Here is a 15,933-nt window from a genome sequence, read left to right as displayed (position 1 = left end):
CAACAATGTTTAATTATATCTGACTCATCAAGGACATCAATGAGGCACTCAATGAGTAGTATTCATCTTCAGCTCTCTGACCAGCACTCATTGGGTTCCTCAGTCAAATGAGAAGCATTAATAGGTTCATTTCAAAGGAGGCGGAAGCTCTTTTATTTCTCTCTTCTCCTACTTCAATAGCTTCCGAATGTAATTACTGAGTCGAAGCTAAAACGTCTAAAAACGATTTTCGTAATTTCATTTCAAATGTGCCATCACTCCACCAGCAGCAACAGTAGTCATTTCTTTCAAAACTTCAATAGCCTTTTGTGTCTTTCCACTCCAGTTTCGTTTTACTTTAAACCGCAAACATCTTATCAGTAGCACATTAAATGAGACTTCATTTTTATTAGTCTCAGAATCTATGGTATAAAATCACATAAACGGATGTGTTCGGATCTCGGATGCACAGCCAGTGAAACTATCTTGCCGTGAGTATTCACAGGCAAGAAAACAGATGCTTTCCTAATCATGCAGTCCAGTTATTCCCTCACAACTAGAAACTTAACAAGCATCTTAAAAGCAAGCAGGGCCTTGTGCTTTGAAATATGTCATTTAACTGATATTCTTATGTTAGAATGACAATTCAATTTTTTTTTTTTTTTTTTTTTTTTGATGTGCAAATCACAGACAAAATAAACACATCAAGAGAAACTTCCCACACACCTTGGCAGAATATCACAGACTGCACGCTGGCAACAGCCCAATTGCCCACAGCAAACAATTCCAGGTTGTATGTTTTAGCACAAAGATACATCATCAACAGGTTTGTTTGTGCGCTGAATTACATGGAGATAACAGTGACAAAAGATCCTTTATAATTGAGGTAGACTGATTGGTTTAAACAATATTCTGTGCTCACGATAACTCACGATTTTCAATTTAATCAGTATTCGGTTATTTTTATCGGGCTACTGATAAATTTGTTGAGTATCTATAGTAGCCTACCAACAATTTATTTAAACTTAATTTATGATTTTTGGAAAATAATACAATGTCTTAAATAACAGCCATCTTAATTTGCAAAATTAATGCAAAACAAATTTTTTTTTGAAAACATCTAGATCATTAGGCTTGTTATTATTTATCAAACATTCTTAACCCATTTTTAATATCTATTTTTATGGTCCAATCATCATTACTGTCAACAATAAAAATCGGTTATGTAATTTATCAGACAATTAAAAATAATTGTTTTCTGTCGTAAAAAATAAAGCACTATCGGTCAATCCCTGCTACAGATAAATAAATAAACAAACCCATTTCAGCACAAAACTGTGTAACAGAACCTTGATTTCCATTACTATGATATAAAAGCTTAACACAAACTAAAAATAAACTACAAACCCCGTTCTAGAGACACAAACATTTTGACAGGTCTCTTCCACCTATTGTAGGCTACTGACTGACTGTAGAGAATTTGATGGTCTCAAGCAAACTGTAAACATTGCAACTTTGCAAACAATAGCATTGATTTGTCTTCAAACAATCCAATATTACATACCACTTTCATCGAACATGTCACGCAACACTCAAGTCCTCATGCATCAAGGCTGAAGGCGAGATGTTCCTGCATCTAGCGGACTGCCACATTGCAACTGAAGTCAACGCCAAACCAGTGTGTGTGTGTGTGTGTGTGTGTGTGTGTGCTTCCAGAAAAAGCAAACAGCCCCTTGGAACACAGCACTCAGCACGCATCCCCTTACCGTTTTAAATGCCCGCTTTGAGAGCGGTCGCGAGAATCCGAATCAACTGGACGCCACAGAAAGAACTTTGATGTCTCGTGAGCGCATCCTGCGCCGCTCGCTCGCGCTGCTCCGCCATCTTCAGCGCGCGCCGAATGCGCGAGAGTAGAGCAGCTGACGGGCGCGCGGGGAGGGTTCTTCACAAAACAGCCCGAAGTTCTAAGCTCCTCATCCATGCACTACATCCCTGACATGTTAGGGTACCTATCTAGGTTCTTTTTACCGTTTGATAATTAAACAGTCTATTAGAAAAATAATCTGTTTAAGTGATCAATTAAAACCAAATTTAAAATAAATATATGTAAATAAAATCATATATGACAGCATAGGCCTAATATATGGCTACTAAATTTAAGTTAAGTTACTGGCCATTCAAAACTTCTACTAGCCAAAAAAAAAAAAAAAAAAAAAAAAAAGAAAAGAAAGAAGAAAGAAGGAAGAAATTAACCAGATTTAACTATACATCACAGCATATATATATATATTCCTAACATCTACCTTGTAAATATATTTTTTGCTATTTAAAAAAAAAAAGTTTTCACTGGTAAATCAATAACAATTCCAATTTTAACAATATTTCAAGTGTAATTTATAAAATTTGTTGTATTTTGAATACAATCATTCTTTGTAAAAGGCATTAAGTTAATCATACTGATTTCAAAGTTAAGGATTCATTAGTTTGAATATACATTGATTGAACCAAACACTATGATCATCTTAGTTGATAATTCAATATACTTTATTTTAGACAAAACATCCCATGTGACAGCACATTTTCGGTAGTGACAGACTGAAGTAATGTTTTGGTAGTGAATTACAGAATTCACTACCAAAATTCACACTACAGAATTTTAACTCACATACTAAAACATACTAAAATACTAATGATTTGGATTACTGTACTAAAATTTTGTTTATTTCCCCCAAATAAATGATTAAGTTGTTCCCTTTTGTCACTACCAAAACAATGATGACATGTTTCGGTCATGACTGTTTCGGTAATGGCAATTTTAGATACTTTTGTGCCTAGCTCAAATATGCTAATCAGCACATGGTTAACTAGCACAGTTCTGAACAGTTGTACACACACAAAAACAAAATTTTATCAAATAACACTAAAAAAACTTTGACGTCACAACCGAAACTTCACCACATGTTTCGGTAGTGACTGTTTCGGTAGAGACAATTTTAGATATTTTTGAGCCTAGTTCAAAGATGATAACCAGCATACCTAGCACAGTTCTGAACAGTTGTGCACACATAAAAACAAAATTTTATGGAACACCACCCAAAAAAGTTTGCTTAATTGCAGAAAAAAGGTGTTCGGTAGTGACGTTCCAGTTACACACAGTAACCTTTGAACACATTTCCCTCAAAATGATGGTACCTATCTACAATGAAAGAGAGGCTTTGAGAGAGAGAGGGACACAGGAATATTTCCTGATCAAAAATGTATAGTGTGGTTAAAATCAGTCTCAGCCAACGGACTAAAACACACACTGTTTCGGTAGTGACATGAAAATGCGGGACACATTTTTTACATAAAGTTTCATGATTTAAAAATAAAATATAAAATAAATGTTTTTTTTTAACTTCACTTTTTAAAATAAATCAAAAAGATATTTTTAAAAACAACAATAAAAAAAAAACGAAAAAAACAAAAACATTTCTTTATTATTTTCACAAGTTAAAATTTAGGGGTTAGGGTTCGGGACAGCCAACTCCCAATTGAAAGTACCCAATAAATGATGATATTATGTATATTAAGCTTACTTATATTTTAAATATTATTGTGGGATTCAATAGATAATAGAAGGATCTTAGTAAACTTCTAAAATAAATGTGTTTTTTGATTGTGGGACAGCAGTTTGCACCAATTCTATAGAATGGCCCATATATATATATATATATATATATATATATATATATATATGTTTATTTATGTTTGTGCTATTTGTGCTATTGTTTTAATGACGTTATTTTTGAAGTGCAAAAACATTTATTGCAGTGGTATAATAGGTCTTGTTACAATCTAATTCAAATTGAGATTAAATTAATCAATATGAAATGTAAAAATAATCTTCAAAAATGTATTTTAATAAATCTAAATATAGCCTACAATTAAACCATGTGAAGCAATACAATGCCAAAGCCACAAGAAGAGGTCACTTTATTTTGGCACTTGTCACACATGAAAATATTCAGAGCGTTTTTTTTTTTTTACAGAAACTCAAAGACTTGGTAATGACTGAGAACATCATCAACGTACAAACAGATGATTGCATGACATGCAACAGATATCAACACTCTCCAGAGTCAGGGAGAGACTAAGCTCCTTATCACGGCCCTTGATGAAGAGTCCCAAAGCTCTGATGCAGCTTTAAGCAGTGTTCTGAGAGCGAAGCCTGTGTAGTTTACTTCTAAAATGGCTTTTGAAGATCTAAGCAGACACCATCCAAACACAGAAGTTAGTCTTCAGAGAAGAGAAGCACTTGATACAGTCCAGTTCCCATTTGATACATCTCCAGAACATACCTACAAGACCCTCTAAGCAAAAAAACTGAAGTAGTGCTTTGAGATCTTAACTGTTCCTATTTCTTGAAAATCCACCATTTAATGTTTAGCCCTGGGTTTTATAGCAATATAATGCCATAAAAATATGCAGGCCCATCGGAAGGCATGGCTCCACTAATATTAAGAATACATGAATAATATATGCCTGTTAAATAATTTAGCAGGCAATATCAGATTATTAGAATAATTTGTACGACAATATGCATTAATTATGAAGCAGGCTGAATAGAACTTTCTAATGTTAAGAACTGGCTTTTTAGAAGTAATTTCAGAGTGTTTAAGAGAAAGATTCTGCGAATATTTGTTGCATCAATAGAGCACACATAAAAACGGACATGATTTAGACTTCCTTGTAATTTTGGAAACTAAAATTATTTTCACCCAGCCCATATTTTGCACAACTGGAAATAATTATTCAGATTTTCATCACATTTAAATGTGCAATCACGACAAAATTGGATGTATATGAAGCTCTTGGCTTTTACATTCTCATCCATCATCTTATTTGCCTATTGCCTCTCTTAATGATGCATTTTAAAGAGCCCTTGTTGCTTACTTTTTTCTCTTCAAATGAAATACAAAAATCTGTCATTCTTTGCATGAATTCGGTTCTGTAATTCTGATGGAATCAGTGAAGAAACAAATCAAAATGGGTTTAAAATAAGAAACAGACTGAATAATCTAGAATCTATATACAGCACAGAACAGAATTGAGTAAAAAAAAACACAATATCGCCACCCACTGGATGAAAACACACAGTTCACAGAACAAAGTACAGATGCTACAAAATAAAATCTCATTATACTGACTTTCAACCAAAGTTTAGTCAGTCACAAACTTGCACTTTCTACGCATTAGAAATGAGAAACTCCTCTTGATTTCACCCTTTGAATGAACACACCCCATTATCAATTGCCATACTACCTTTACATAATGACACGTATTAAATCACCATGACAAATAAGAGAAAGTCACATTAGGTTATTCGCTATTATGATTCTAAAATGCCATTCTAAAACTTGTACTTAGACTGAGACAAACAAAACATATTGAGTCATTTATCTTCAAGAGCTGTATGTTAATGCATCAATACTGATAGTAAATGAATGCCAAGTTGAAAAGTTAAATATCATAATTTACTGTACATGATTTAAAAACTGCATTAAATGTATGACACGTACAAGAAGACACATGGTTTTAAAGATCACTTCGACTGTCGCTATCTAAAAAAGCCTACGTGATTCATTTCACTGGTCTAATCCACAACACTGAAAATGTTTCCACGAAGATTAGAGTTGCAGTTCAAGCCTTCAGTTAAATAAGAATAATAAAATAATCCATTCCGTTTTCTTCCACCTCACAGAATAAAAATCAGCTTTAGCTATCATTCTATACCATGCGGAAGGCCTGGGTAGCTGCATCAAATGGCTTTTAAAGACAATACATACATTAACATGCACTGCAGCCTCTGGATGGCGCTAGAAACATTTTAAATGCACAGTAGAATCACATGTCGCACACTCTTTTAAAGGAACACTTCGCCCAAAAATGAAAATTCTATCCTCATTTACTAACCCTCATACGGGTTTGGAACTAGAGAGTGAGTAAATGATGAGCGAACATTATTAAAGGTGAATTGTCCCTTTAACATCACACTGGTCATTCTACAGTGTCCTAGATGAATGAAAACCTTCCCAGACTCTAGACTTCCTAATCTCTAAATGCTAACGATGTCAATTGAATTGTACAGATAGAATACAGAGGAATTAAGATCCAGGGTGTTGAAAGCATGTAGCAGGTGTTAAACACTCTCAGGCTCTTGTTTATCCTTTCATAGAGTCCTGGGTCTCTGAGGTGTGACGGGCGGGTGGTTTTCCGAGAGAGTGGTGCTTCAGTGCTGAAGAGGGGCGGTGCTGTGCGTCACCTGTTCGATCCAGAGCAGGTAACGGCTGACCCGTGAATACACACCTGGGTACGAGGGGTCACCGCAGCCGTGACCCCAGGAAATGACCCCTGTCAGTACCCAGCGCCCTGCCTCGCCCTGACACACTAGCGGACCCCCGCTGTCGCCCTGGCAGCTGTCAGCATGCTTTCTCAGGTCAGACGTCATGCTGCCCGCACACAGCATGTCGTGGCTTGTGAAACGCTCGCCATAGCGCTTCTTACATTGCCACGAGGGCAGAAGAGGAACCCAGGCCTGAAGAAGAGTGCTGGGATGCTCAGTGTCTGAAAAATATGGGGAAAACAAATAGTAAAACACCATTTGCCGCACATTTAAAGGAACAGTTACCCCAAAATGATATTTCTGTCCTTCATGTTGTTCCAAACAAAAAAGATATTTGTTATAAAAAGATAATCCATTTTATAACATGGATTGATGAATCATGCACAATAAGACACAATATTACATATATGTGTGTATATATAGGCCTACATACGATATATTCTTAAACACCAAATCAGCATATTAGAATGATTTCTGAAGGATCATGTGACGCTAAAGACTGGAGTAATGATGCTGAAAATTCAGCTCTGCCATTATAGGAATAATTTACATTTTGAAATCTATTAAAAATAGATAATTGTTTTAAATTGTAATAATACTTCACAATATAACTGTATTTTATCAAATAAATATGGCCTTGGTGAGCATAAGAGACATCATTAGAGTGTTAGTAGAGTATTAGTAGACTGGTAGGGTTAGGGTTAGAATAAGATGACATGTAGTTACAAAGTTACTTATAGTCAGTAGAATGTCTGTTGAGGAACATCAAGATAAAGTGTTAGCAGATATTAAGCAGACTAGTCTACTAATACTCTAATGAGAGTTAGTTGACACATAGGTGCAACGTTACGTATAGTTCACAGCATGTTCAAAAGGGACCATCAAAATAAAGTGTTACCAAAAAATCTTAAAGATTCCAAACATTTGAGTGTATATGTATAAATATGTGTGTGTGTCATTTCATGACCTGCCAATATTGTGCCCATGTAAGAACAACCCAACATTACCTGTCATTCCCCAGCCAGTGATGACACAAGACGCAGGTCTCTTGCCCCACTTGCTGCCAGGTGCGGGCAGGCAGGCGGCGTTAGTATGAGGGTTAAAGGCCACGCACTTCCCCTCGGCGCCCTTCAGCCGGACCAGAGCCACGTCATGCTCCCAGCTCTCCGTTCGGTACTTCCTGTGCACCTCTATGCGCTCTGGAGAGAGCACGCGTTCAAAATCATCCTGTTCCCGCGTGTGATAATCCCCGAGCTTCACCACGTACCGTGAAGCATCACTGCCAAACCTGTAGAATCAAGACATTCATTCATATTACAGATGATGTACTGCCATTTCAATCTTTCCACTGCTACATAAATTCATGCACTACCACTCAAACATTTGTGGTCAGTAAGATTTATTATTAATGAAAAAAAATATCTTATGGTCACCAAGGCTACATTTATTTGACTAAAAATAAAAAAACTGTAATCAGGGCTGCCCTAGACTAAAGATTTGTCTAGTCGACTAGAAGTCGTTCATTTAAGCGATTAGTCAACTAATCGCGCATTTAAATTAATAAGCCATTAATCAAACGAGCCTTATTGCCTATATATTACATAGCCTAACCAGCGCTCAAACACACACATAAAGCTTGCCACAGCCCACCGGCAAAAATGAGTGTGTCGTAAAAAAATCCGGAGGAGACTGTCTAAACATTTTAATAATCTCTGCGGCCAAAAACACAGAACACATTATCAATAAATTAAGTCACGATGCCGACTTGTCGTCTCCGCAGTAGCTAGTGGACACGCCTAGCTGATATACGTATTGCATAATCAGAGAAAATGTATTTTCCATAGATATTTCAAGCTTTCTATAGACATATTTCTCATGTCTGTGTGAGGCAAGTATCCACTGAGTTTCGGTTGGTTTTGTGACGTGACTGAGACCAAGAAGGCAGAGAGCGCATCCTGATTGTTTTAATTATTTTACAAAAGCACAACGTTTTGTTGTTATTTTGAGTTTACAGAAATAAAAGTAGACCCTTTACAGTTTGCATTCCTCTTATCTGAATGATCAAAAATGCCGGAGTATTTTAAGTTAAAGGCAATGGTGCCGGTGCCTGTATGTTATGCAGTAAGCGCACTCACACAAACACTTATGCATCTAATAATAGCGCACATTTATCTCGGTTAACATCAGAGCAAGCAGAGTTGTTTCAAACGATAAGCCATATTTGAGGTCGATGAATGATAGGCGAATGCTTGGATTTCCTGCCGTTATCTGTCTATTACAGACTGCGTGATTTCGCACATCCTGTGGAGTTTTTTTTTTCTGTGACTAACCTCTTCTAGTCGACTAACGGTGAGTCGACTATTAGGGGACAGCCATCATTTTAAAATGTCATTTATTCCTGTGATGGAAAAGCTTAATTTTCAGCATCATTACTCCAGTGTCACATGATCCTTCAGAAATCATTCTAATATGCTGATTTGCTGCTGAAATAACATTTCTTATTATTATCAATGCTGTACTCCTTAATGTTTTTGTGGAAACTGTGATGAATTTTTTTTTATGAATATAAAGTTCAGCATTGTTTTTAAAAAATCTAACTTTTTTGTAACATTATAAATGTCTTTACTGTCACTTTTGATTAATTGACTGCATCCTTGCGGAATAAAAGTATACATTTATATATATATATATATATATATATTAAAAAAATTTGAACAGTAGTGTAAATACATATATTTGGGATTACAATTAGTAGTTTGTGTGTAGGTAAATAAAGCTTTAGAAAGTTTTTATATTTAAAAGAAAACTTTTTTTAATGTATTTGTGCCAGATGACATCTGAAATACATATGCCAGTGTTCTTCAACTCCATTGCGGACCAAAAACATTTTTCAGAATAATTATCAGATTTTAGCAATTTTAAGACAAATTAGGGAACTAAAGAAAATTAAACTGTTAAAGCCCATATATTCAACCCAGATAGGGATTTTTTATTTTATTTAGAACTGTACATTAAATCATTAAGTAAGGCAGTGAAGAGAAATGAGCATTCCCTTGTCCTGAAAATATTTTGTACTTCGCAGTGCAGATATTTGTGCTTTATAATGTTCATGATTGCAGAGTGTTTCTTATTTTTGCAGTTTCAAAGATTTATTCAGAATCAATCAGTTTTTATTATAGAGTCAAAATTGGCAGAAATATAGGTTATAGCTGAAGAGCCCAGACATACAGTAGCTGCTAATACCACTGATGTCCAGCAAGTGTCTCTCTTACCGTTTAAAGCAGTGAGCTGCAGTGAGCAGCCAGCAGGAGTTGATGAGAGTTGCTCCGCACAGAGGCTGATTCCCTTTAGACTGAGATCTGAGCCACAGGGACGCCTGCCAGGGCCAGTCACCCCTGCGGGATACACACACACACACACACACACACACACACACACACACACACACACACACTGGATGAGGTCAAGAAATAGACACTGTCATATTCATTTGGGAAGATGTAGGGTGACAGAATTGTATTTTATCAATTAAAAATCATTCAAAAGTGAAGCATGTATTTCTTTCTTTTATTTTACTTTCTTATACCTTAATCTGTAGAGACAACCATAAATAAGCTATTTATAGGTTAGCATTCCCAAAAAGTGTAAACACTGAGGGTTTGTGGCACTATCAAAAAACAGCAACACTCGCTTAACCAGTGGTACAGTGTAATTTTAGTATTATAGTATTAAATACTATGATAGTATTTATTCACATTTTGAATTATCTTTTTTTTTTTTGTCATTTTCTATTTAGCTTTAATTTATTTTTATTTCAGTTTTAATAATGTTAGTATTTTAACTTAAACTTTAATTTAATTTATTTCAGTTTGTTGCCAAAGAAAATATTAAAGATTCCATAAATTTCAATATTTAAATGTTATTTTATTTCAGCTTTATTTCAATGACCAAAAGTGATTTTTAATAAGTTTACATTTTAGTTATCAATAACAACACTGCAATGTTGTGAGTTTAGGGTGGGATTATCTATTTAACTGACCAATTGAAGATGAGGTGATCTGGAAAGCTGAGACATAACATTTTTACAATTTCATTTAACGACACTACATTCTTTGAAGAAAAGGTTCTATATAGAACATTAAAGGGTTCTGTCAGGCTTCACATACAGAGCCTTTTAGGGGTCCCCATCATGGGATAATTTAATGGATTTAGTTTTAATTAATTTTGTTTCAAATAATTTTTCATTTTAATTACATTTTATGAATTAAACAACTTGTAAACATACTACATCACTAGAAAAAAAATGAAACAACCTATATTTTAAATATTTATATGCAATATTTTAAGACATTTCTCCTAAATAGAACCTTTTTGGGCATAAAGGGTTCTTTAAAATGGAGTCAAAATCCCAAGGGTTCTGTATAGAACCTAATTTAAGAGTGTAGCATGTCTTAAAACAACTTGTATTTGCAATCCATTTTGAACAAATATCCACAACATGTGTTGTAGAGCTGCTTTCACAGCAGTAAAAATTTGATTACCTGAGAGATTTGTATCCACCCACAATTCTCTTGCTGCGTCTCTCAGCGCCAGCTCTCAAACCGCAGGTGTGTGTGCCCACCACTGCTATGTCAGCCTCTGGCTCCGGCAAATAATCACATGATACACCTGCATCCTGTCCGTGCTTACAAGCGTGGCTGTCTTGTCCTTTAGAAGGGCATTCTCCGAGGAACGACTCCTTCCCAGTGCACCTCACATTGGTCAGATGGATGGTCCCCTTCCCTGCTCCGAAATAACCCATCGGTCGTGCTTTTGACACCCCACTGCCATAGAGAGTATAAAAACATTTAAAGACTTTTCTTTTGTTTTATCTCCATTTATCATGACTGAGGAATGATAATGAATCATATTCCACAGTACTGATTATGAGATGCTTTAAGATGTTGCAAATGGTTCCCTACGTGAATCCAAGCTGTCTGCAGACGACAACAGCATTGACATCATTCCAGCCATGATCACAGACGCTTCCCCACTCTCCGTTAAGAAACACCTCCACTCTGCCCTCTTTTCTATCATCGCCACCTGCCAATCGTACCAGAGGTCCTGAAACCACAGAAAAGCAAGCAAATTAGAAACTACCTTAGATTTAGTCACTTAGATTTTGTCACTTACTCTGCATCTTTTAAATATATGAAAAAGCGAAGGAAGTCATTTTCCATTTAAGCTTACGTGATTGCAGACTGACCACATCCGAACTGTTAACGGTGTAGCTTAAACCACATGCCGTGCACATGGTTTTAACAGTCAGTGTAAAGCCCTCATAATAAGGTTTCTGTTTTTAGAAAAACTAAAAGTTAAAGGCGGTCTCAAAAACACGTTTTGAAATTGCTGGTGTTTCTGACGATTTGTAACCAGTCACATCAATGTTTGATCCCTGAGTTACATTCAAGCTATTTTAATTTTCAAGGAAAAAATTATTAAATGTGTCATTTTAGTAATCAAAGATAAGTTTAAAGGGATAAAATGATTGACTACAGGGGGACTTTAAGCAATTCATAGTGTCCTCATGACATCTAAATGGGCCTTAATTACTTTCTTAATATACAATCATGGTCTTACTGTACACAATTCATCAGTGCATATTACTCCAGAAGAAAAGCATCTTTCCTTTTCAGCTAATGTCTTTAACGTCTCTTATTTTTCAACCCCTCCTTTCAATCTGTAATGTCTACGCCCCTACTTTCACAATCCAATCAATTCCTAAAGGAATAAAGTCCTGCGCTTCATTGTGCTTATTAATATTTCACTCAAAAATATGTCACATTACAAAAGTAAAATGGGTTGTGCATTCCATGTCAAAATCTTAAATAGTCAAACAAATTTCAACAGACTGCACACACACATGAACACAATTTCAGTGTCTGAAAAAGCCTTCATATTGAAAACCACACAAACCAGATCTAGATCATCTATCTATCTATCTATCTATCTATCTATCTATACTGGGAAAAAATTATGCGTTGAATATAATAAAAAAGTTATGGTAAGTGGTTGCACACAATTGATTTTAGCTACATTTAAACAAATGCATTAAGTTGAACTTAATCAATTTTAGTTCAACTTAGCTAAAATCAATTGTTGCAACATCTATCTATCTATAAATACACACTTTTAATAATAATAATAATAATAATAATGATAATCATGGTAATAATAATAATTATTATTATTATTATTATTATTAATAATGTGTCTAGGCAGTTAGTTAAGAGATTAAACTTTGCAGATGCTTTTACAAAAACCACATAGGATTTTCAAAACCACATAGGAAATGGCTATGTTTTTTTTGTTTTTTTTTCTCCCTTCCTTCCTTTCTGTGTAACATGCTTATACTGGGTTAGAAGTGACAACAGAAGGAACAAACTCATGTTATGACTGACTCGTACAGGTGAGTAATACTACAAAATAACTACATTAGCAAATTGTGTAAATCTAAAATGATAAGATACACTGTTTTTCCACAGATTTAGCTGCAAGCAAACAGATTTATCACTAAAATGACCAACTGCACAAATGGCTACATGGTGCTAAGCAGCACAGAGACGGTGGCCATTGGCACAATCTGTCTCGTGATCGCACCCTTCAGCCTCCTGGTCAATGTGCTTGTTCTGGTTGTCATAGCCAGCTCTAGGAACCTGAGGCGACATCCGTCATACCAGTTTATGGGCAGCTTGGCACTAGCTGACACTATTGCCAGCTGCTGTTTCACCGTCACCTTCCTGGATTTCCACCTTTTTAAACAGGACAACAGTTTTCAGCGAACAAAGTATCTGCTTAAGCTGAGTGCCGTGACCATGGCGTTTACGGGCTCGGTTGGAAGTCTGCTTTTGATGGCAGTAGACCGCTATCACGCCATCTACAAGCCTTTTACCTACAAGATGCAGATAACACGTAAAAGAGCCTTGGTGGGAATTCTGACATTATGGGCTTTGGCTGCCCTCATTTCCCTCCTTCCTCTGATGGGCTGGAGTTGTCAGACTTCTGTATCGTGCTCCCAGTCCCATCTCTTTCCGTACGTGGATCGTAACTACCTGGCATTCTTTGCCTGTCTTGTGTTGGTGGTGCTCGTCCTCATACTGGTAGCCTATGCCATGATAGTGTGGTGGGCCCACCAACATGAAGCCAACATGAACACTGAACATCCAGGGCTAGAACGCATGCGCATGGACATCCATTTGGCAAAGACTTTTAGCTGTATAATTCTGATTCTGTTGGTGTGCTGGCTGCCTGCCCTTTCCTTCATGATGACAGATGTAGTTACGACAGAGCTTTCAAAATCACAAAAAAGAGCATTTGCTTTCTGCAGTACTCTATGTCTGCTGAATTCAGGCATTAACCCATTGCTATACACCCTGCGCTGCCGTGAGCTACGTGCAGCACTTAAATCATTAGTAAATGGTTTAATGAGAAGAAAGGGTTGTTGTTCACCAGCTAGTAACTAAAACCAGCTAGTAAACATTTAGCTAATAAACAGGAGTTACAGTATAGCTCCCCCTAGTGCATTGTCTGGCCAAAAAAAGTCTGTTTTGATTTAAATAGGCAAATGAGTCAATGATTGGATCATTATTGCAATGATTATGATGTTTTTAGCATGTTATTTGTGTGGCAACAGTTCTTCTAACCCTGATTGATGGAGTGTGTAGTTTTACATTTGTTGAACTATCATGTAGGAAGACACATCATGGACATATTCCGTGGTGTGTTTAACTTTTAATTGTCTGACGAAGAGCCTACGTGCTTGAAGCGTTACCACCTGTGTGTGAGTCTATCATTACATTTTGCATATGTATAATTTTCATTTGCATCATTACTCCAGTCTTCAGTGTCACATGATCCTTCAGAAATCATCATATGCTGATTTGCTGCTCAAGAAGCATCTCTTATTATTATCTGCTTAATATATTTGGGGAAACTGATTTTTTTTTTAAATCCAGGATTCTTGGATGAAAAGACTGTTCAAAAGAACAGCATTTATTTGAAATTGAAATCTTTTAACATAAGTAACATTACAAATAAATGATGATTACAATTATTACTGACAATTCTATTCAATTTAATGTGTCCTTGCTGAATACAAGTATTAATTTCTTAAAAAATAAAAATTACTGAGCCCAAACTTTTGAAGGGTAGTGTAAAAAAGTCTCTGTTAATTAAAAATAAAGTCACAATTATAGTACCATTTCATTTTTTCCATCCAAGTTGGAAACTCAAATGTTACAAAGGCTCTAACATTTCTTTTATTATCAAAAGAGACATTATATATGACCTTTTAGATCTAATAAAATCATGAATTTTCTCATTCTGACAAACTTTGTCATCTTTTATCACAGCAACACTGACGCCCGTTTCACACATACTCCGTATGCGGTGCGTATGCGGTGCAGGAGCAGCACGCGCTATAGTGCTTTCACATATGCAGTGCGTAACTGATCCGCGGCTGTACCACAAAAACCTACTTACTATTTTTATCTCAAATCCAGAAGTTATGCAGCAAATTTTATGCAGATGTTTTGTCAGCATTGCGATTCTCTTTGTAGGCTACACATATACACTCTCGGACGGATGCACGTTTAAACACAATTTAAACAATGTAGGCCTATTATTCCATGCATTACTTCTACTCATATTAAGTTGCTCAAGCAAGTGGTCAAATATTTAACCATGCACTTATATTAAAATCGCAAACATTTTAAATTCAAACTTAAAATTGACAAAAACAGCAGACTCTCATGCCTTTTCTTTTGCATTTAAATTTTAATAGCCTACAATAAATCTTGCATGTCACAAAGAACTTGTTTTTCCACCTCCACGAATGAGACAAGTGTTGTTCATTATGTCGCCTTGTTGAGGTAAATTGTATTTTTCCTTGCTTTACCCCGTTCTTTAAGTAAAAAGATGACTTTGAAAAAAAGTAGTATTTAATTAAATACATACATTATGGTGAGATTACTACATTTTATTTAATTAAACGCATTTATGGTAAAATTACTACATTTTCAGGTCAATCTGTGTTTATTTTTTCAGCGTTTGCAGCACAGCAAAAAATACACTGTGCGGAAACGATCGCTGCACTGCTGTATACGCACCGCAACTGGAACGGATCGACGGACTGCAACCGCGTGCCGTGTGAAAGCTCTAACCTGTTAACATGGGTATGGAAAAAAATACACACCGCATACGCAACGGAATATGTGTGAAACGGGCGTGATGGAACATTTAACATTGTTCTAACATCAATCTTGTCTTTCGTACCTTATATTTCAAACATACCTTTTCAAACATACCCAAAATGTCACAGGCTGGGAGCAAAAAGAGCAGTGATGTTATATGATAATGGAATTTAAATTGAAATGGTGTTTGTTTGGGGGGACAAAAAAAATCATGTTTGTCTAATATTACACAGTCAAATGTCAAAGGTAGTGTTGTGGTCGCCAAGTGCTACACAATACTTTATTGAAATTCAAATGGAAGTTTTTATCAATAAAAGCGTGTGCTTGGTAAACTACAAT

At 35.8% G+C, this 15,933-nt stretch overlaps 3 protein-coding genes across 5 annotated transcripts in view; 1 reads left to right on the top strand and 2 right to left on the bottom strand.

Moving 5' to 3' along the window:
* ndst2b (N-deacetylase/N-sulfotransferase (heparan glucosaminyl) 2b) overlaps nucleotides 1–1,885 on the bottom strand; it is a 68,187-nt gene extending 66,302 nt beyond the window's left edge. Inside the window, exon 1 of one of the 3 annotated variants that reach the window (XM_079852325.1) lies at nucleotides 1,746–1,885. The gene's annotated coding sequence lies outside the window, so the exon portion shown is untranslated. Of the gene's footprint in view, nucleotides 1–1,543; nucleotides 1,684–1,745 lie in introns of those variants that run through there. The other 2 variants (XM_079852327.1, XM_079852326.1) reach the window with 2 other exon arrangements.
* A 2,052-nt stretch (nucleotides 1,886–3,937) lies between these two features.
* Nucleotides 3,938–15,933, bottom strand: part of LOC307147543 (neurotrypsin) — a 35,862-nt gene continuing 23,866 nt past the window's right edge. Inside the window, exons 10-14 of the mRNA XM_079852328.1 lie at nucleotides 11,326–11,467; nucleotides 10,906–11,187; nucleotides 9,637–9,759; nucleotides 7,372–7,652; nucleotides 3,938–6,585 (exon numbers count right to left, since the gene is read on the bottom strand). Of these exons, the coding sequence (XP_079708454.1) occupies nucleotides 6,251–6,585; nucleotides 7,372–7,652; nucleotides 9,637–9,759; nucleotides 10,906–11,187; nucleotides 11,326–11,467 (1,163 nt within the window). The 3' untranslated portion in view covers nucleotides 3,938–6,250. The remainder of the gene's footprint in view (nucleotides 6,586–7,371; nucleotides 7,653–9,636; nucleotides 9,760–10,905; nucleotides 11,188–11,325; nucleotides 11,468–15,933) is intronic.
* LOC307147557 (cannabinoid receptor 2) lies at nucleotides 12,731–14,455 on the top strand. The gene is made up of 2 exons (XM_079852382.1): nucleotides 12,731–12,812; nucleotides 12,889–14,455. Exon 2 carries the CDS (start codon nucleotides 12,922–12,924, stop codon nucleotides 13,864–13,866), a length of 945 nt encoding a protein of 314 aa, XP_079708508.1. The 5' UTR covers nucleotides 12,731–12,812; nucleotides 12,889–12,921; the 3' UTR covers nucleotides 13,867–14,455.

The sequence above is a fragment of the Squalius cephalus genome, assembly GCF_949319135.1.
Source record: "Squalius cephalus genome assembly, chromosome: 19".
NCBI lineage: Eukaryota > Metazoa > Chordata > Actinopteri > Cypriniformes > Leuciscidae > Squalius > Squalius cephalus.
The sequence above is the reverse complement of the archived record's forward strand: the minus strand, read 5'-3'. Positions and strand labels throughout refer to the sequence as shown.

Coding starts and splice junctions, on each gene's coding strand:
- LOC307147557 (XM_079852382.1), top strand. CDS start 12,922: ATGACCAACTGCACAAATGGCTACATGGTGCTAAGCAGCACAGAGACG.